Source organism: Halichoerus grypus, chromosome 2, assembly GCF_964656455.1.
Source record: "Halichoerus grypus chromosome 2, mHalGry1.hap1.1, whole genome shotgun sequence".
Lineage (NCBI taxonomy): Eukaryota > Metazoa > Chordata > Mammalia > Carnivora > Phocidae > Halichoerus > Halichoerus grypus.
In genome coordinates, this window is record NC_135713.1 from 149,393,759 (window position 1) to 149,415,491 (window position 21,733).

The 21,733-nt window shown below is 60.1% G+C and overlaps 1 protein-coding gene across 1 annotated transcript in view; it reads right to left on the reverse strand.

Annotated features, from left to right (window-relative positions):
• The window catches only part of WNT3A (Wnt family member 3A), a 42,961-nt gene extending 21,685 nt beyond the window's left edge, over nucleotides 1–21,276 (reverse strand). Inside the window, exons 1-2 of the mRNA XM_036124269.2 lie at nucleotides 21,029–21,276; nucleotides 6,170–6,411 (exon numbers count right to left, since the gene is read on the reverse strand). Coding sequence (XP_035980162.1) covers nucleotides 6,170–6,411; nucleotides 21,029–21,099 — 313 coding nt within the window. The 5' untranslated portion in view covers nucleotides 21,100–21,276. The remainder of the gene's footprint in view (nucleotides 1–6,169; nucleotides 6,412–21,028) is intronic.
• Between the last annotated feature and the right edge of the window lie 457 nt (nucleotides 21,277–21,733).

Sequence of the window (21,733 nt, forward strand, 5' to 3'; positions counted from 1 at the left end):
GAATAGAGCCCAGAAGTAAGCCCATGCTTCCTTTCCTGGCTTCCAGGTGGGGTCTGACCCCACCCGACATTGCCTCCCTCCACCACCCAGTTGGCAGCTGCTTCAGGTAGGTCAGGCTCCCGTCTCCTTCCTGAAATCCCTGACATTTCTTCTCACCTGGGGGGGCAGGAAGCATTCAGGGGTGTCTAGGGGCCAGCTGAATATGTCTCCTCAGGCCACAACACCACTGGCACAGCAGAGGACCTGTGTGGGTGGCAACCACACCATACTGGTGTGTTCACATGTGCACACACATCTTCACACACCTGCATGCACATGAATGTGTATGTTCGTTCACACACATGTGTGCTCACAGATGCATACACACACATGCACGCATACCACACACATGCATGCACACATTCATGCACACATATGCATATACCATACATGTACACCCACCCACCACACAAATGCACACACACATGCATGCACACCACACCACACACACTTACAAATACACACACACACACACACACACAAGCCCTCATACAGCTGATGTACCACAGCATCCTGTGACCCTAACTCCTCCCACACATGGCAGCAGCTGTCCCCGTGGGGACTACCATGTAATTAGCCTTACCAGCAGCTCTGTGAAGTCAGCTGAGTGGCAATTAGTCTCCCATTTTATAGACAGGGACGCTGACACTCCAGGAAGCCAACTGACTCACCAGTCAAGGTCACATGGTGTGCTCCCCCTCCCTTCCCTACATGGCCTGTGGGGCTGAAGTAGGGGAGCCTCAGGCCCTTGAACAAAGGCAATCTGGCACCACCAACCCTCCCTGCAATGCTTGGTTGCACTCTCGGGACCCCTCCTCAGCTGTCTTCCCCTCCATGCACACTAGCGGTCCCAGGGCCCAGTGTATCTTCCTCCCAGACATCTCTTGTCCTTCCTTCCTCTGCATTCCAGAGGTAGCTGCACCGGTGCATGTTCCATCCTTCATGCTTGTGTCCCTTGGGGACCTCGATATGCCACTGAGGGGTACAGTCTGGGTCCCCTACCTTAGAACCCAAGTGAGCCTTTGTAACTGCCTCCACTAACAGAATGTGGCCCTGTCTGGCCTCTAAGGCCAGTTTGGGAAAGATGGTATGGAGTGGCATCAGCAGAATGGCAGAGTGAGGAGCTCCAAGGGCCCATCCCTCCACAGAAACATGGAAAGAATGGGGCAGAAACTGTCAGAGCCAATGCTATCAGAGCCCTGGAAGGGAGTTCAAGGTTTTTAGCAACCAAGCAAATGCTGAATCAAGGAAAAGGTGTCTCTGACAAGTTAGCAGAGCTTTGAGGCGTTTTTACTTGGTCACAGCACCACCCTGCCTGGCACAGTGAAGTCTTGAGGTGGCAATGTGAATTGTTCCCGTGTGGGTGGACGGTTCCAGAAGGAGCAGAGTGGAGGCTGCTCCTCAAGAATTTGTGTGTTTTGACCTGAAAACTGATGCCTACCTCAGAACTCTCTCAGGGTAGAACAGTGACTAAGCAGAGGATATTCCTGGAAAACACTGAAAATCAAATGAACAAGTGTTGCCGTATGGAGCAAAAAATTATAATTGGGGCCAAAAATAGACATAGTAATCATCTGGGGGAAAAAGGTTGGGGAGACTTGCTTTGGGGAATGAAGGGTTTGAAAAGCTGCTGTGTGTACCAGGAAAGTTAAAGCCATGTGCACACCAAGGGCAGAGAGCATGCTCAGGAGAGATTGTGGACTTCCATCCACAGCTGATCTTCAGGCTCAGTGCAGGCAGGAACCAAAGGCTAAGGCAGGGCTGTGAGCAGACAAGCTAATGTTGAAAGCCTGCACAACACAGACAATCTGCAAAGACCAGAAAAGTCTTCTTTCTTTGCTTTGTTTTCTTTTTTTTTTCCCCTCCAAGACATTAAGGAAATTTTTGCCAAACCGCTAGCTGACCACAAGCTAAAGACAAGTCATTAAACAAACAAGAACTACAACCCACAGCAAGCACACCGAACTCTGAGGAGCGGAAAGAATTTGATTTCCTCAGTGACCATCTCATAATGATCAAAAGGCACAGATTTCAACAAAAAATTACAAGGCATGCAAAGACACAAGGAAGTACAAGCCATTCACAGAAAATGGAAATTACCAGAAAGTATCCCAAGGAAGCACAAATATTGGATGTACCACGCAAAGACTCTGAATCAACTGTCCTAAATATGCTCAAAGGGATAAAAGAAACCAAGAGAACAAAGTCTCAACAAAGACAGAATATCAGTGAAGAGATAGAAATTACAAAAAGCAACCAAATAGAAATTGTGGTGCTGACAAGTATGATAACTGAAACAGAATATTTGTTAGAGGTTTTCAACAGCACAGCTGAGCAGTGGAAGAAAGAATCAGTGACCCTGAAGATAGTGCAATTGCAATTATGCAGTCTGAGGAGCAGAAAGAAAAAAGAATGAAGAAAAATGAACAGACCTGTGGGACACCATCAAATGTAGCAACAAACACCACATTGTAGGAGAGGATAGAGAGAAATAGGCAGAAAGAATATTTGAAGAAATAATGGCCCAAAAGTTTCAAATTTGATAAAGGACTTGAATTAATATTTCCAGGCAGCTCAACAAATTTCAAGTTGTATAAATATAGAGAGATCCACACTGAGACATATTTTAATTAACCATCAAAAGACAGAGACAAAGAGAATCTTTAAAACAGCGAGAGGCATCTTGTCAGGTACAAAGGGTTCTGCATGAGACTAACACACAATTTCTCATCAGAAACCAGAGTCAGAAGGCAGTGGTGATATATATCAGGTACTGAAGGAAAACACTGTCAACTAAGAATTCTACATTTGGCAAGGCTATTCTTCCAAATGAAACATTGACCTAGATGAAATGGATACATTCCTAGACACACACAAATACCAGAACTGACTTAAGAAGAAATAGAACATCTGAACAGACCTATAACAAGTAATGAGATTGAACCAGTAACTTAAAACCTCCCAAGAAAGCAAAGCTTCACCGGTAGATCCTACCAAACAATTAAAGAAGAATCAACACCGATCCTCCTCAAGCTCTTACAAAAAGCAGAAGAGCAGGAAACATTTGTTAACTCATTCTCTGAGGCCAGTGTTGCCCTGATATCAAAGTCAGACAAAGACACTAAAGGGAAAGAGAACTACAGACCAATGTCCCTTGTAAATATTGATGCAGAAATCCTCAACAAAATGCTTGCAAACCAAATCCTCCAGCATGTTAAAGGGATTATTGACCATGACCAATGGGGATTTATCCCAAGAATGCAAGGGTGCTTCAGTGTAGAAAAATCAACCAATAATAACACATCATGTTAAGAGAATGAAGGAATGAAACCACATGGGCATCTTAATTGGAGCAGAAAAAGCATTTGATATAATTCAACATCCTTTCATGATACAAAAATTCAACAGATGAGGAATAGAAATGAATTTCCTCAACCTGATAAAGGGCCGTTATGGATAACCCACAGCAAACCTCTTACTTGATGGTGAAAGACTGAAATGTTTCTCCTTAAGATCAGGAAAAAGACAAGGGTGCCCACTCTCACCACTGCTACTCAACACAGAGCAATTAGGCAAGAAGAAGATATCAAAGGTATACAAATTGGACAGGAAGAATTAAAACTGTTACCATTCAGAGGTGACATGATCCTATATATAGAAAGTCCTAGGGAACCTACAAAAAACTTCTCAAAGCTACCAAAAAATTAAGCAAAGTTGCAGGATACAGGATCAAAACAAAAATTATTTGTATTTTATATAGTAGCAATGAATAGTCCAAAAAGGAAAATAAGAGAACAATTCCATTTACAATAACATCAAAAAGGAAAAAAATACTTAGAAATGCATTACTGAGGGAGGTACAAGACTTATATGCTGAAAACTACAAAACGTCGCTGGAGGAAACCAAGGAGAACCTAAATAAACAGAAAGTCATCCCATGTTCATAGATTAGAATGCTTATTATTGTTAATATGGCAATACTCCACTAAATAATCTACAGACTGAATGTAATGCCCATGAAAATCCCAAAAGCCTTTTTCACAGGCATGGAGAAGTTGATCCTAAAATTCATAATGGAATTACAAGGGACCCAAATTGTCAAAACAATCTTGTAAAAGAAAAACAGAATGGAGGATTTGATTGGCACTTCCTGACTTCAAAACATTCTACAGAGCTATAGCCATCAAAATAGTGTGGAATTGGCAAGAGGATAGTCATATAGACCAAAGGAATGGAATTGAGTCAAGAAATAAATCCATACATCCATGGCCAATTGATTTTTGACAATGGGACCAGGACCATTCAATGGGGAAAAAATAATCTGTTCAACAACAGATGGTGCTGGAATAACTAGATTTCCACATACAAAAGAATAAAGTTGGACCCCGACCTCACACCATACACAAAAATTTACTCCCTATAAATCAAAGATTAAATGTAAAAGATCAAACTATAAAACTCTTAGAAGAAAACATAAGTGTAAGTCTTTGTAACCTTAGATTAGGCAATGCTTACTTTGATATGACATTTCAATATATAAATTGGACTTCACCAAAATTTAAAACTTTTGTGCATTCTAGGACACTGTCACAACAATGAAAAGACCACCTATACAATGGGAGAAATTATTCGCAGATCATGGATCTGATAAAAACTCAGTGTCTAGAATATATAAAGAGCTCTGACAACTCAACAACAAAAAGACAAGCAAGCACCCCAATTAAAAAACTGGGCAGGGGTACCTGGGTAGCACAGTAAACTGGGCATCTGACTCTTGGTTTTGGCTCAGGTCATGATCTCAGGGTCGTGGGATCAAGCCCAAGTTGGGCTCTGTGCTCTGTGCTTGAGATTCTCTCTCTCCCTCTGCCTCTCCCCTCCATGTGCTCTCTCTCTCAAATAAATAAATCTTTTAAAAAATTGGGCAAAGAATTTGAATAGATGCTTCTCCAAAGAAGATACAGATGACCAACAAGCCCATGAAAAGATGCTCAACATCATCAGCCATCAGAGACACGCAAATAAAAACCACAATGCGATACCCCTTCGCACCCCCTGGGCTGGATAAGGAAAGAGGCAGAAATAACGTGGTGGTGAGGAGGTGGAGAAACTGGAACCCTCGCGCATTGCTCATGGGAATGTAAGATGGTGCAGCCCCTGTGGAAAACAGTGTGGTGTTTCCCCCAAATCGTATACAGAACAACTCCACTCCTAGGAATATATCCCAAAGATTTGAAAACAGGTATTCCAACAGATACTTGTACAAAAATGTCCATAGCAGCTCTGTTCACAATAGCCACAAGGTGGAAATAACCCAAATGACCATCAACGATGAATGCATAATAAAATGCAGCCGATCCACACAGTGGAATACTATTCACCCATGGGAAGGAAGGAAGTGCTGACCCATGGGGCATGTGGACCAATCCTGAAAATATCATGCTGAGTGAAAGGAGCCTTTCTGCCTCCCCAGCCACCATATTGCAGAGGCCACTTTCAGGTGATCCTGCTGAGTGCAGCTTCGGCTGCCAGACGTGGGAAAGTGCGGGGACCAGCTGAGGCACAGCCCTGCTGCCCTCTGATTCGCAGACGTTGGGACGCTCATCACATGGTTATTACTGTGCAAACCACTATCTTTGGTGAAAATTTGCTCTTCACCAAGAGTTAACCAATGCCCAACCCTCATCTTTTACCTCTTCCTAAAATAACTCCCTGGCCTCAGCACCCTGGATAACTCCTGAAGTGTGCCTCTGTCGTCGCCCACCCCTCCTCCCTTCCCTCTGTTAAAAAAAAAAAATTGTGTTTTTTCTCCAAGACTCCCCTGAAGGCCTGGTTCCTGTGGGAAGCCTTCTCCTTGGGGAAGGGGAAACAGGAGGAATCTCTGCGTGAGACTACCTCACTCCAAGCTCCAGGAAACCCCCAGAACGGGTGAGCATGGGAGATGCACAGAGAAATGAGGTCTGCACGGCAGGTCAACCTGCTGGAGATGCCGCTCCCAGGCGGAGCACAGGGGAGACACCAAGGCAGATCAAGACAGAGCGGCTCCTGCCCGTGAAGGGGGCTGCTTGGCCCTGTGGCACCAACCGCCTGGCTTGCCGCCCCACCCGACGGCCGTGAAGGGCGCCCCACGTACCTTTGTCCAGCACAGGGCCGAAGATGGCCAGGCTGTTGTTGACGGTGGTACAGTTCCAGCGGCGCCCGCGGAACTGATGCTGGCACTCTTGGATGCTGATCTTGATGCCCTCCGCCACGCTGGGCATGATCTCCACGTAGTTTCGGCAGAAGCGCAGCTGCTTGGGGACCAGGCCGGGGATGCTGGCACACAGGATGGGCTGAGTGCCCAGGGATGAGTACTGGGGCCCGACGGCCAGGGACCTGGGGAGGAGGAGACCGGTCAGCTGGGGGGGGGGGTGCCCAGAGGAGGGAGTGACCCTGGCCAGACGGGGCACATTAGCAGCACTGGGACCAGCCCGGAGCCAGCCAAGTCCGCACCCACAGGAGCAAGGGTGGACAGCTACTGTTTCCCCTGCCCCGGCCAGAAACTGAGCGCAGTGCGCTGCTGATGGGGGCCGGCGCAGTCGTGGATGGGGGCGCAAACCAGGGCGCAGGGTCCTCCTGAGTTCAGGTTGGAGGACCGGCCCGAGTGGAAGGCGCGGGAGGGAACATCGCCCCTCACGCCTCCCACTCACCGCACGCACCTGTGACACTTAAAGTAAGTGAAACCACAAACGAGGAGAGAGGTTTGGTTTCTCAGTCCCACCAGCCAACGTGGCTGTGGCTTCCAAGGTGGTTGGTTAGAAATGGGACCTTCCGGTCCCTGTGGAGAGTTCTACCGGACGGCACCGGGCCGGGTGATGGGAGCACTCTGTGATGGATGGGGGTGTTGGTTACACACGTGTTTGTGTGTCAAGACCCACCAAACCGTGTCCATTTTACACCTTGATTTCAAAGAAAAAGTGCCAGGTCCTTTTGCGGACATATAGGAAAGAGCTTCTACAATCAGATGGGTGACAAGTTGTAACACTTGCCCGCTCCCCTGGGTGACCCGGATCCCACCGCCCCTGCACGCCCCCGCCCGCTCCCCCGGCGACCCCGGATCCCTCTGCCCCTGCAGGCCGCAGCCCGCTCCCCGCTCCCGGGCACACCCCTGCCCAGTGCCACCCGGGGTGGGTCTTGCACGCACTCTCCCATCGCTCTCCTTCCTCTGGGCTGCTGGGTGCGCTGCGTCCCAGGCCCGGAGCGGAGATGCAGAGAAGCCCCCCAGCCTGGCAGGAAGGTCCCTGCGTATTTGGTGGCTTGGTCTGGGGGTCTCCAGGCGGGAGGGCCTGGGTCTCCTTTGGGGGAGAAGCTGAGTCAATGACGGCTTCATTAGCCTCAGCTGAACCCCAGAGGCTCTTCTTGTGCCCTGGGAGGTTGACCACCTGGACAGAAGGAGGGACAGAGGCTTCTGGGTCCCTCAGCGGCCCACACAGAAGGATCTGCGCTATGGCCGTGACCTCAGCTAAGTCCTACCTTGGGTCTAACCCAGTTCCATCCAGCTGTGGTCAGAGCCACGACAAGCCGGGAAGCACTGAGAGACACAAACCTCCCCTCGGGAGATACACAGGCGATGCTTTGACCCTTCGCTCCTCCTCCTTCCAAGTCTTCAAGGCCGCCTTTCCTGGAGGCTCGAAGCCCACGCCCTTCAGCACCAGAGCTTCCTCACTGCGGTCCTGCTGGAGTCCGCTCTGTGGGCTGTCCCCACATGCCCTGCAGGCCCTGCGCCGTCGGCGGTCCCTCCAGTGACCCAGGCTTTGTCCCCCTGGTCCCCGTGGCCACGCCTAGTGCCCGGTTCCCCTGGTCCCGCGCAGGTCACCCTCCTGGCCTTCCCTCTGCGGCAGCTCTGCCTTACTTAGGAAGCCAGCTGGGGAGTGGGCAGTTTTCCCACCTCTGCCCGTGCTCTCCTGGGCAAACCCACCAACGGCGTGTGTCTCCCCACATTCCTGGGCATGTCCTCACGTCCACTGTGTCCTCGCCTTCCCCTCCTCCTGCTCAAGAACATCCCTTAACAGTTAAAACCTGTCTCTCCCCAGGAGAGCACAGCATCTTGCAGCTGGGTGCCTGAGTCAAGCCTCCTTCCCGTGGGCAGTGGGCCCGTGTCCCGGATGGTCCGCACCTTCAGATGACGCTCCTGGCAGCATGGGTCTCTCCCACATTCAAGCCCCAGTATCTGACACCCCCTCCCCTGGCACAGTCCCCACAGGTCCCGTCTGTCCTGACTCCAGCGCCTTGATGAGCCACACAAACCAGACATGACCTCGTGCAGACGCCGCAGGCCTCCCGGCCCCTGAGTGTGCCGCCCAGTATGGCCTGGGATGGGGGGGCTGGCTCATCCCTGATGGGCTTGTTCCCTGGCTGGTTCCTTCAGTACTTGCAGACCATGCTGAGTGCCGGGTGCCGAGCCAGACCTGACTCTCCCCACACTTCCTCCACACCTGCCCCCACAGTCCCGTGAACCCCACAGTTTCCAGAAAGACCAGCTCTCTGCCTCACCTACTGGTGTGGTCTTGCTTCTCTAGAAATTGTGCTGTGGTCTGGGCCTTGCTTTCCTACCCTGGCCTGCAGGGACAGCTCTGAGTGGAGACTGCAGGGGCTGCCCCCGTGGGGAACCCCGCATTTCCCAGTGGACCAGCCGAGCAGTTGGGTGGCGGGATGGGAGGGAAGCTGGGCACGTGGGCTACGCAAGGGCCGAGAGGCGGCATGCAGGCCGACATCAGGGTTCTCTGACCTCGGGGGCCAGTGGGTGGAAGTGAGGCATCCAGCCTGAGAAGATGGGCCTGGCTGGGTCAGAGCACAGGGTGGGGGCAGAGAGGACGGGGGAGGCAATGGGGTGATGTGGGGAGACAGGCCGCATCTGCTCTGTTGACCCCTGTGGCTCTGGCTGGAGCCCCCACACAGAACCTGTACACAGCCCCATTCTCCTTCAGAACATCCTCGCATGTGCTGCCAGGGCCAACGCCCCCACCCACCAAGCTGCCCCTGTCACGGCCCCAGGGGCCACGGCCCGAGTCCGTGCGCGGCCTGCCCGCACCAGGCTCACGTCAGGCTGTCTCTGGGAGTAGCCCTGGTAACCCCACCTCCCACATCCGCCCAGCACGAAGCAATGCTGCGGGCTCCTCGCCAAGTGCTCTGGGAGCACACGCCGTCCCAGGCCGCGGGCCCCCTCCCCACTCTGCATTCCCGGCTCTCACCCGAGACTGTCAGCAGGAGGGGTTGGGGTGACACCCCCGCCCAGGAGTGGAGGGAGCCAGGGGGAGGGTCCCCGAGAAGCAAGTGGCCAGGCGGCCTTGTGAGGGCAGGCGCTGGGGTGGGGTGGGTGGACTCTGGTTCAGGATCCTTCTGCAGCTTCTCCTACAGCCTTCCCATACAGGAGTCCACCCCTGCCTCCCTCCTGGTGGCCTGGCTGGTCACTCGCCAGGCTCCTTTCTGCCTCCGACTGAGAAGGGGCTGCTATGGCCAGTCCTGGAGGCCACACCAGGCCAGGGAGGTGACCATGGGACCCAGGCTTTCAACCTATGCACCTCCAAGCATCCAGGAGCCCCAGGAGCGGTGCCTTGGAGGCCAGCTGGTGGGGTGAGGCTGGGGACCAACTGTCCCAGTTTGTGCAGGACCGTAAGCTGGATGAGCTGGTCACCCCAGGTGAGGCTGCCCTGGCCGCTCTGGTTCCTCCACTCCGCGAACCGGGAGGCCTCACTGACGAGCCGGCCCGAGTGCTCAGGGGCATAAGCCTGGGAGATGAACAGATGGGTGGTTGGAGGGGGTGCTTAGCTGTGGGGTAACCAGGCAGAAGAGTTGTGGGCACACAGGTGCTCCTGCCGGGGCCCTGCATCTGGTCTGACTGCAGGATGCTCTCGGATGGAGTGCTGGGGGGTCTCCCGTCATGGCTCCGGTGGCAGAATGCTTCCCTGGGGCCTGCTCTTCTGTTGTCTCAGCCTTGTCCCAGCCCAGGAGGGGGCGGAGAGTCCGCCCAGAAGGAAACCCACGCACTCGATCATTTCTCTCTTGCTTGAATGTGCTGGTTTGCTTGGAGACTCAGAAGGAGTGGGGAAAAAGACCAACTTTGTCAGTCCTGAGGTGCTGGCTCCCTGGCCAGATGCCAGAGCCACGACTCATTCTGGGTGGGGACTGGGAGGGGGGCAAGGTGCACCCCGGAGCCCCACACCTGCAGCACAGAGCACAGAGCCTGCCTCCTGGGGCCCCCCACCTCCCAGGTCGGAGCAGGGAAGAGCATCTCCTGCTGCCTGCCATCAGGCCTCCTTCACGCCCCCCAGCCACCCTCCAGGGGAAGCAGAGCGGGGACTTCCAAGCTCTCCGCTGCTGGCAGCAGCCCGGTTCCGGGGTGCTGAGTCAGCTCCTGCCCGCCCCACCCCAGCACCTCCACCTGGCCGGCCCTCCTCCTGGGCAGGCCCTGGCTCGCCACCTCCCGGAGCCGGGGAGCGAGGCCAGGGTGCCAGCCCAGATGCTGCCCCAGCTGTTCCAGCCTCCACCAACCCTGGCCGGGTTCTTCTCCCACCCACTCCGGACCCGACGCCTGATCCTCCCTGAATTCTTCCAAAGAGGTGCCTGTGTCCCAGAGCCAGGTGGCCAAGGGGGCCTGGGCGCTGCAGACCCTGCCTGAGGAGGGTGGAGAGCTACAGACGAGGGGGCCAGTGTCGTGGGCGAGGAGAGGTCACCAGATTTGGCTTGGCCTCAAAGGCAAGATGGAGCCATTAAAATAAAACATTAAAGGTTCAACTGGTGCTCCCTACCCTTATCGTGGTGATCATTTCATAATATATACACATATCAAATCATCACCATGTACCCCTTAACCTCTCGCCATGATACGTGTCAGTTACATCTCAATAAAGTGGGAGAAAAAGCCCAAACTGGACATGCACTATTCCCCCACACGCCCAGGATCCAAATTCCGAAAGAGAAGGTAGATACCCCGATCCATCAGCGCTAGGAAAACCACAATCTGTAACTCCCTCCTCCCACACCCTTCTGGGAGGAAGTGGGAGCGCTCAGGGTGAGGCCAGGGGCAGGACAGGAGGGTGGGGAGAGGCTCCAAGCAGAAGAGCAGGGGCTGCAAGGGGCCTGTGGCCACCTCTGGGGAATGGTGATGCACTGGCCTGTCCAGGGGTCTCACCAGGGACTGGAGGCACTGAGTAGGAGAGGGGCGCCATTGTCCCTGTGCCCTACGTCTCCCCAAGTTCTCCGAGCCTGGAACAGGCAACAGCACTGAGCGCTCGCTGGGCTCCTGAGTCATATCCGGGAACAAGACAGCCTATGGCCTACAGCAAGTCACCGGGGTGGTCTCCCCACCCCAAGGTGTGAGTGATGGGGTGGGTGCAGGTGGGACTGGGGACAAGCCCTCCCCAACCAAGCAGAGAAGAAAGACACAGGACTGACACAGGGTTGCAGCAAAGCACGAATGCGTGAGGCCACGCTGTGGCTAATCAGTGTCCCCGCTGTCTCCTGAGATGACCGTTCTGTGCTCTCTGCTGCCGACCGCCCTCGTCCCCTCCACCCGGGCAAACAACCATGGCATGTCCCGGTCCTGGGCGCGTGCCCCACCCTCGGAGCGCCGAGGCTGCTCGGGAGCTTCCCAGAGGGGACACAGGGCTCTGAACCCTGGGAAGCAGGCACCCCCCGACTGGCCCCGGGAGGCCCCACCCGGCCGCCGGCACCGGAGGACAGGCCACGCTTGCTCGCGGTGTGGCAGACGTGAATCAGGGTCTCCGTAGCCCCCGTGCGCTCTCCAAGCACAGCCTCTGCTGGGAGCAGAAGTCGGAGACCCGGGGCCCTGTGACGGGGAGGCCGCGTCCCCGGACCAGAGAGCGCCCCCGGAGCGCGCAGCCGCAAGGCCCCCCAGTGCAAGCTGCCAAGGGTGACAGCGGGCGAGGTCGGGAGCACGCTCTTCCCCCAGGCTGGCTAACACTTGGAGACCCGAGTAGGGACCCCAGACGAGCCAGCCAGACTGCCACCTGCAGAGCGCGAGCCGGCGGGTGAGCGTGAGCCGCTGGAAGCCCTGCAGGGTGGCCCCGGGTGCGCAGCGAAGACCCGCGTCCCGTCGGCTACTCGCCCTGCGAGCGGCTTAGACCCGGGACCGGCCCCCGCTGTGCAGCTCCAGCGGTGGACACGGCGCCCCCATCGCCAGTCGCCTTGGCCTTTGTGCTCGACTCCCGAGCTCCTCCTGCGGGCGTGCCGCCCCTCCCCTGCCCCCCTACGTGCCGCCCCTCCCCTGCCGCGCCCCCCCTGCCCCGCCCGTGCCGCCCCTCCCCTGCCCCCCTACGGGCCGCCCCTCCCCTGCCCTCCCGCTGCCCCTCCCCTGCCGCCTCCGCCGCCCCTCCCCTGCCACCCCTGCCGCCCCCCCCTCGTGCCGCCCCTCCCCTGCCCCCATACCACCCCTCCCCTGCCCCCCCTTACCGCCCCTCCCCCGTACCGCCCCTCCCCCTGTCCCCCGGTGCCACCCCTCCCCTGCCCCCCTGCCACCCCTCCCCTGCCCCCGTGCTGCTGTCCCCTGTCCCCGTACCACCCCTCCCCTGCCCCTGTACCACCCCTCCCCTGTCCCCCGTGCCGCCCCTCCCCTGTCTGCTGCCTATCCCTTGTGCAGGCTGGCTACTTCTCCCATCTAGGCTCCCGGCATCCCTCCTGCCTCTGCCTACCATTAGCCACTACCAGCCTCCCAGCTGCCCCACCTGCCCTGCCAGGTCACCTGTGTGGCTGCGGGCTCAGCTGGCCCGCTCTACCTGATTCCCTCTGACCCACACGACCTTGTGGATGGCGCCCCGGGACCTCCTGGACCAGGAATCTCGGCCCGTGTCCATGTGTTCATGTGGCAGGACGGCCTCCCAAGGGCCCCCTTCTCCATATACTCTGCCGCCCTTAAGATGTATCGCATACTCTGCGGACCAAATACCACTTAGGGACAAATGTCTCAGAAGCGTGGGCCGCCTCAGCAAACGCCACAGGCTGGGCGGCATTTAGTTCTCCTGATCTGGACGTTGGACGTCCAGGATCGAGCTGCCGGCAGATTTGGGGTCCAGCGAGGACCCCCTTCCTGGCTTGCAGACAGCCGCCTCCTCGAGATCCTCACGTATCGGTGTCACCCCTGGTCTCTTGTTCTTCTGATAGGGACACCACTCCCACTGTGGGGGCCCCCCTCCTAACACTGTCACCGTGGGGGTCAGGACTCCATACACGAGTCTGGGGGAACAGACATCAGCCTGTAACAAGCCCGATACGTGACATATCTATAAACAAAACTCAAGTGGTCAGCACTAACGACCCTGAGCACCACGAGCCTCCTGGGCCCCGTGTAGCCCCATGTCCACTGCTGACCGGTCACTGAGGGTCAGTGTGAGTGACGGCCTGTGCCTGCCCCCGCCCGGCTGCGATAGAACACTTTGTGCCCCGGTTTCGCCCGCTGACACCCCAGGTGTCTCTCCGGAGGTGGCCGGAAGGGTGCTGCTGCCTGCTCCCAGGCCCCGCGGAGGCGAACCAGGGTTTCCCGCCCCGTACTGTGAGGGGCGCCACTGGACAGTTCCCAGCATGGACCAGGCCTCGCAAACCCTCAGGAGCCCACCCTGAGCTTTGGGTTAATCCCCCAGGTGCCCCCTCAGCCTCACAGGGTTTGCAGGTATGCACATGGTTCCAGACAGGGGAGGGAGGCGCCTAACTTAGGGCCGCTCCCTCGAGGGCTGGTGGTGTCCAGGTGACGTGGGCTTGTAGCCCTTTGTCCCTCCGTCTGGGTCACGGTGAGGTCCCGACCCTTCTCACGGGCAGCGGGGGGGGGGTGTGTGTGTGTCGTAGTCCCCTGAGCGGTGGTCCGCGGGTCTGGGGGGGGAGGGGCTGCACCACCCTTGCTGCGCCCACTTCCTTCACCCTGCACCTGGCGCCGTGATTCAACCCGTGAGGAATTCAGTGCACTTCCTTGCAGAGCAGGGTGCCGTCCCAGAAGGCACCCACACCTGCACTGGCCGCCAACACCCGGCTGCCCGGCTGGACGTCTCGCCCGATACCCGAAGGCCCCTCGAAACCAGAGCGCCCCACACTGAAGGCACCCACCCCCCAGACACGGCACCCCTTCCCCCTCTGAGCCTGAGCCCCGGAGTCCAGCCCCGAGAGACCTTCTGCAGGGCCGTCCACACAGCAGAGGGGCCGACGACCGAGAGCCGGTGTCAGCGGTCTCCCCTGGGGCCTGGAGAGGCGAAGCGCAAGCAGGACCTGACAGCTCTGCATGGCGCTGCTGTCACCCCGGGAGATGTGTGGGTGACGCGAGTCCTGGGAAGATGGTGGGCTCGGTGCGGCTTCCAGGTGCCGGGAACGCTACTGTTTCTCGGGAAGGGGGTGTGCCCTTCACCCGGAGCACACACGCGTGCAGTCTGGACAGTGGCCCCTCGACTGCAGTCCCAGCCTGTGGCTGGGGCCACGTGAACCACACCCGCCGCCCGCCAGCGCTAATGGTTTTCTCCCTCCCGCGGAGGGCAGCGCTGTCGGAAGGCCGGGCGCCCTGCCAGGCCGTCTTGCTCAGGGTGGAGCAGAGGTGCCGGCCGGAACACGCAGGGGAAGGAGGCGCCCAGGACCCAGCCTGGGCTGGTGGCCGTCACCCGCCGGGGTTCCACCGTGCCTGCGCCGCAGCCAGGGCGGGGGGCTGGGGTGGCCCCTCCTGGCCCCTCTGGGTACAGAGCCCCAGACGGAGGAGACACCTGTGCGCTCAGGGTGTCACCTGGGGAGGCCGGGAGGGAGACTGAGGCAGCGCTGCCCAGTGTGTCCTGGGGACTCGGCCCCAGAGCTGGGAACTCAGCCAGGGCGTGCGGGAACGCTCAGCCGTGTCCTCCCGTCCCGGGCACAGCCCACCCGGTAGCTTTCCGTGTTTCACAGGAGAGGCTCCACCATTCATTCCCTGGGTCCACAGGGTGGCCGGCTCTTGGCTGTCTTTGAACCTGTTTGGTTTCCTTGGGCAGCACATCGCAGCAGGCGTGGGGCGCCCGTGGGCTGTGGGCACCGCTGTGCCCTTGCCTGTGGCCGTGAGTGTCCCGGGGCCAGTGGTGGCTTCAGGCAGTTCTCAAGGACAGAGGGGCACTGTGGGCGGGGCCTCGGCTGGGCCTGGGCAGGGGGCAGGACGTGGGCCCCAGCTCGTGGGTCACTCGCTTCCCCGCCCGGCCTCAGTCTCCCCAGCTCTCCAGGGAGGTGGGGGGGCCACATTCTACCCGAGGCTCCCTGAGGGGAGCTGAGCCGTGGCATGGCGGGTCCATCTGCACCTTGGTGTCGGCTGGGCCACTTCTCCAGGAAAGGCTCTGTGCCCCCAGCCCCGCGAGCCGCCTTCTCTAGGCCCCACGGAAGCTTGCCACCTCTTCTTGCGTGGCCTTTTACTCCTAGGCCGCAAGGTGCTGCTCCCCCATCTTGTCCTTCGAGGGCACAGAGTTCCATGCAAGCCCCGGGGCAGCAGGGAGGTCGGGGCCCACGCTCACCCTGGGGGTCTCTGCAGATGAGGGCCCTGGGCTGGTCCCATGGGTCAGCCCTTTGGGGACAATGTGTGAGGTCTCACGGAGACATGGGGTTCCCGTCCCCAGACCAGAGCCCTGAGTGTGGGGCTGTTCGGTGGCCCTGTGGGCTCAGGCTGCCCAGCAAGATGGGCGGGCTCTGTCCTCTCTGGACGGAGCTGGCCATGTGGGAGCCCCACAGGGCCGAGGGCTCCAAGGGTGCCGACCTGCCTGGGTCCCCCCGGGGCTGCTTTCTCTCTCCGCCCTCCGAGGGGTGGGATCCGAGGGGCCCGGTGCCTCCATGCTCCTGCCCCTGGTGCCTGGAAGATCCCTCGTGGAGCTCGTGCACCCTGCGCCCTGGGAGGGCACGTGGAGGGGGAGCTGCAGGACCCTGGTCATGCTGGGCCACCCCTCCCTGCCTGCAGCCCCCCAGCACCCCCGCGGCCCCGCCGGCTGAGCCGGGATTACTGACACATACTTTGAGCAAGTCCTGGCAGGCGGGCAGAGGCTCCTGTGCCCGCGGCCATGCATTTGCCCGCTTCCCTGGGCGGCAGCGGCACGTTTCTTAGGGAAGGAATGTGGAAGCACCAAAGCGCGAGGCACCTCCCGGGTGTCACCTGGGGAGGCCGGGAGGGAGACTGAGGCAGCGCTGCCCAGTGTGTCCTGGGGACTCGGCCCCAGAGCTGGGAACTCAGCCAGGGCGTGCGGGAACGCTCAGCCGTGTCCTCCCGTCCCGGGCACAGCCCACCCGGTAGCTTTCCGTGTTTCACAGGAGAGGCTCCACCATTCATTCCCTGGGTCCACAGGGTCTCACTGAGAAGCTGCAGGGCTGAAGGGTGGAGAACGGGAAGGACAGACCCCTCGTGGGATTTCACAGCTGGGGACGCAGCTAGCTCTGCAAAGGGGCGGTCAGGGCGCCAGGGCCTCTGCAGGCTGTGCCTTCTTGGGCCTCTTCTCCTGCCCCCCATGACGGGCAGCTCACCACCTCTCGGCACCGTATGGGCATGACTGTCATCCTCAGGAAGCCGACCCAGAGCCCACATCCGCCTCCTGAGGCTTCTCGATCCTTCAGCCAGGCTTAGAAGGGGCAGATGTGAAGTCTCCATGTGGCCAGTGCTGGGTGGCCGTGCGTGGAGGGACGGTGGTCCACAGGGGGGAGCCCCCACTCAGGCTTGCCAGCTGATGTGAAGGTGCTTCTTGACCTAACAACTTGGGCTTGGGGTTTTTTTACATTTCCAATCCCTTATTACGAAGTACATAAAGATGCTGCATGAAAAAAGTACATGTCATCCCCGAGCGTCCCGTCTTCAGCTTCTGTCCCTGTTTCTTTGTGGACAACTGTGCCAGGACGGCTCTGGCCTGGGGGCCACTTCCAGTGTGACGGGTCCTGTCATTGCCAGTGGGGTTTCCAGGCCCTGCTTTCCCCTGCTGGGACGATGGCAGCCGCCTGGGGGACAGGGCCCCTCCAGCCCTGCAGCTGGAGACCTGCAGAAGGACCCACTGCGGGAGGTGTGGCTTTACAGCTCTTCCCTGAGGGAGACCATTTCCTCCCTAATTGTGCTCCCCGTCTGGTCCTCCCGCCACAAAGCATTCTAGCAGGTTTATGCAAACGCCGCAGAAAGTCATCTTATAGAAGAGCGAGCCCAGTGACATGCAGGGACAGTCTTGAGTGGGCAGCCAGGCCGGGGGAGCGGAGGTGGGGGGAGGCAGGTGCGTTGTGCTCTGGAGGGACGGAGAGGAAGGGTGCCTGCCTGGTGGTTCTATAGAACAGGTCTCTGACCATGTCCCTGATACAAGGGTGGCCACGGGTGGCTCTGTTGGGGGGGGGACCCTGCTCCCAGCACCCTGAGGTCCTACACCACCAGAGGGGTCCACCTGCAGTCTGGATTCCTCTGATCGTATGGCCTAGCGACTGTCCTCACCAGCCTCTGGCAGAGAGAGGCAGAGAGACAGCAGACACAGACACAGACAGGCAGGCAGAGAGAGCAGGGAGATCGGAGCAGTGAGGGGCAGGGCTGCCCTGGGGAGGGGCGCAGGGGTGCAGACTCACCAGGGGCAGGGCAACTCAGGAGGGAAGTCTGGTGCGTGGGCCCTGCTCTCTGAGAAGCTCAGCCCTCAGGTCAGAGTCACGTGACAGGTAACCCCACAGCTCTCCCCTCCTCCTCACCCCACAAGGGCACCCCCTCCCTGGAATGCTCCTGGCTGGCCACGCCCTCTGAACTCGAGGCGCACCTGCACCCCACAAGCAGTGGACACGTGCGGGGACCCATGTGGGGCCCGGAGGGGCAGCCGGGGGAGGACCATGCAGAGAGGAGGCTCTGGGGGGGGGGCGGCACTTGCGGCCGAGCTGGCCTTCCTGGGGGCAAGCAGGGCTTAGGGGCTCTTAGCTGGGAGTCCCCTGGCAGCGAGGATGTGTGTGGGGAGGCGCCTGGGGAGGGCCAGAACCAGGGAGCACTGCACTGGGAGCAGGTTCCAGGCTGTGCACCGGACCCAGGGGTGGCCTCCAGGGGTATGTCCTGGGCCAGCCCAGGTACCGTGTGCGCCAGGGCACAGCCTCTGTGCTGGGGAGCCCGGGTCCGGCGGCCACTGGTGAAGGGCCAGGCAGCCGCTGGCCACTGGGGCTGTAACCCCAGGGCAGTGAGGGTGTGGGGCGGATGGCTGTGGGCAGGCTGCCCAGAATGGGCAGGAACAGGTGGGAATGGGGCAGAGCAGCCTGGTGGGGGGGGGGCGAGGGGCCTGGTCTCCTGCTGGGGGGGGGCAGGACAGCACCCAGGCTGGCCTGCAGGGCCCAGGCGAGGCCTCCAGGGTTACAAGATGCCCTCAGCCCAGCCTCAGACGCAGGAGGAGGGGGCCCAGAGCGCGCCTGGGAGCACCGGAGCCTCCTGGGTTCTGGTCCCAGGGTTCGGTGTGTCCTCTTGACCCTGCTGCCATCCTGTGTTCACAGGGGCCCTTCTGCGTTGCTGGAGCTCCCTGAGAGTCCTGCCTTCCCAGGGGACAGGGGAGGGACCTGCCGCCACAGGAGGGGCCCCCAAGGCGCACTCTCAACATGTGGGTCTTGGGACCGTGTGTGTCTCTGCGGCTCGGCTGGGACCTGCCCTGGCGCCCCGGGTGAGGGACGTTTCCACAGGCACAGGGGGGCGGGTGGCCCTTGGAATTCCCGCCGCCGCCCGCTCTCCTCTCCCTCCCCCCTCCCACCGGGAGCCACACCAACTTCAAAAGCCTGATTACTGCCGATTTGGGCTGTTTCCTCGCGTTCCCGTCTTCCCGCAGGTGAGAAAGCCCCCTTACTTTCACTTTTATATGCACGGTGTGGGGAGAAGGGGGGCAGCAGCTTCATCTGGGGGAGGGAGGATGAAACAGAACGACCAATTAGGGAGGCTGGGCGTGAAGGGGAGAAGTTATAAAGAGAGGGTCCCTCAGCCCCACTGGGGGGAGGGAGGGCAGGGAAAGGAGTGGCCACCGGGCGAGGCTCCGCCAGGTAGGGCGTGAACACGGAAAGGCTTTCCCCTGCTAGGAAACCCGGAGTCTTTCTCTGTGAGCCCTCCTCTCTGCTCTGACCTGGCTCCCTTCCCTGTCCAGCCGGTCTGCGGGCAAACCAGCCGTCCCCAGGGAGCCCTGAGGTTGTGTCTGCCGGAGACGCTTCTCCTCAGGAAACAGAATCACGGAGTGGGGGTTCCATGGCACCCCTTCTCTCTGCGGCCAAAGGGCTGCTCTAGACTCTTCTTGGCTAGATTGCTGAGCGGAAGGGCCCCTCCCCACGGACCTGGAAAGTGCAGGGCTGCATCGGAGCATGTGCGGGTCCATTCAGAGGCAACACATGTGGCTCAGGTGCAAAGGGGGGGGCATACCTGTGTGTGTCTGTGGAGGGGGGAGTAGGTCAAGGCCAGGGAGCCTCAGGGCCAACAGGACAGAGATCCCAAGGTGTGGGGTAGCCAGGAGGCTGGTGGCAGGGCCCTTCCTTTCGGGAGTAGCGCGGGGGCGAAGGGCGCTTCCTCCTGCGCCCAGGAACGCGGCGGCGGTGGGTTCTAATTAGAAGCCTGCGCGGGAGCCGCGGGCCGCGGGGCTCTCTCGGACGTGCCCCCACCCCCGGCTCCCCGCGGCCGGCGGGGCGGGCGTCAGTGTCCCCGCGGCCGCAGGCGCTGCGGCCCCAGCCCACGCTCCAAGGCGACAGGGCGCTGCAGGTCGGCGCGCGCCGGTGTGGGCCGCCCGGGTCCCCGAATTGCGGCCCGGCCACATCTCCCAGGTCCCTGGACGCGCCCGGGGCCTCCCATCCCTCCCCCCCCCCCCCCGCCCCGACTGGCTGCGCCTGGACCCGCGTCCCCACCTGGGCGCCCCTGCTCCTGAACCATCTCGAAGAGAAAAATTATTATCGGATTAGATGTACTTCGGCTCGCTCGGTTCCCCCCTTCCCCTCGGCGTAATTATTATAATTCCAGGCAAGCCGTCGGAGAAGGTTCCTGTGTGTGTGTGTGTGCGCGTGCGTGCGCGCGGCCGCAGGCATGTGTGTGGGGCGCCTTCTCTCCAACTCCGGGTCTTCTGGCCGCATCCCCCCAACTATGTTGGTCAGATCTGGGGCTTCTCAGAGCGCAACCCCGCACACCGCCTCCTCCGCTTCCCCCGCCCCCGAGCTGGGTGACCTCCGCGGGTGGGGGCCCTGCCAAATTAGATACCCAGAGGGAGGGTAACCCTGACTCCCCCCACTCCCCCCAGGCCCCGATGTATGTGCGGTGGACCCTCGGGACCCTTCCTTCGGTTTATCTGCATTCCCATCGTCAGATTTCCAAGGTTCTCACTGAAATGTGCCTCCTCTGGGTGGAGGATGCAACCCCCAGCCTTCTCAAACGTGGGGCCTCACTCAAGAGCCTTCACACTGGATGCCTTCTCGCTCTCCCACGGCAGCCCCCTTTCCCTCCCGCTCCAGACCGGGGCTGACGGAGAGGGCCCTCGGACACCCCCCTACACACACACACACACACACACACACGGAGCCAGCCCGAGAGGCGGCCGGGACTCCTGGCGGGTCCCGCTGTCTTTACGTAACTGTGCTGCTCCAAGCTGTTCGGTCTTGTCTCGTCGACTTTGTTTTAAGGTGTGCGTGTGTGTGAGACACGGTCCTTAAGGAACGTCTCCCTCTCCCCCGCGCTGCACCCGCTCGCCCTCCCGGCTTCCTTTGGCCGCAGGCTGCCTGGCTCTTCGTGCCATCTGTGCGGACCGTGTTCCCGCCTCTCCCCAGCCGCTGCGCCCCTTCCGACGCCGGGGGCCCCTCTAGGCCCGGGACACCAATGTCCCCGGAAGCTCCGACACCCGCGTCCCAGCCCCGGCCCGAACAGGTCGAAAGTGGCCGCCAAGGAAAACAACCCGCCCTCGCCCGCGAAGCCGGAGGGGCAGGGCGCGGGCTCCGGGCCACGGCGGGGCCCTGCCCGAGGGGACGGCGGCTCGGGGCCGCTCCGAGGGAGACCAAGGCGGACGCGACGAAGACTCACCACCAGATCGGGTAGCTGCCCAGCGCCTGCTTCAGGCCGTAGAGGAATAAGAAGTATCCTAGCAGGGCCATCGCCGGGCGGGAGAGCGCGGAGGGCCGGGAGTCCGCCCCGAGAGCACGGGCGCCGGGGCGGGCCGGGCCCTGGGAGCTGGCGGGCGGCGGCGCTGGGCCCTCCTGCGGCCGCGAGGTGCGCGGGGTGCGCGGGTGTGCGCCGGTGCGCGGGCTCCGAGGGCGGCGCTGCGCCAGGTGGGCCGGCGGCCGGGCGGCGGGCCGGGGCCCGGGGCGGCGCGGGACGGCGGGGGCGGGGCAGCGCCGCGGGGGGCGCCCGCCGGGGCCGGGGCCAGGGCCGGGGCGGGGCGGGCAGGGGGCGGGCGGGGCCCTGGAGCTGGGGCGGCGGCGGCCGGCCCCTCCCGTGGCTGCGGGGTGCGCGGGGTGCGCGGGGATGCGCCAGCTCTAAGAGCCGCGCTGGGCCAGGTGGGCCGCTGGTCGGGCGGCCGGCTGGGGCTCGGGACAGCGTGGTCCGCAGGCGCCCCCTCCGAGTTCCCGGGCCGCGCCTGCTCGGAAGTCCTGGGCGGCGCGGTGGTGTGGAGCCCCGCGCGCCCTGCGCTCGCGGTGGGACGCAATGCCCGGCTCTCGCTCCTGCGGCGGCTCTGTCGTGCGCTCCATCTCTTGCTCTCAAGGTGGCGGGGCTGCTCTCCCTTTCTCC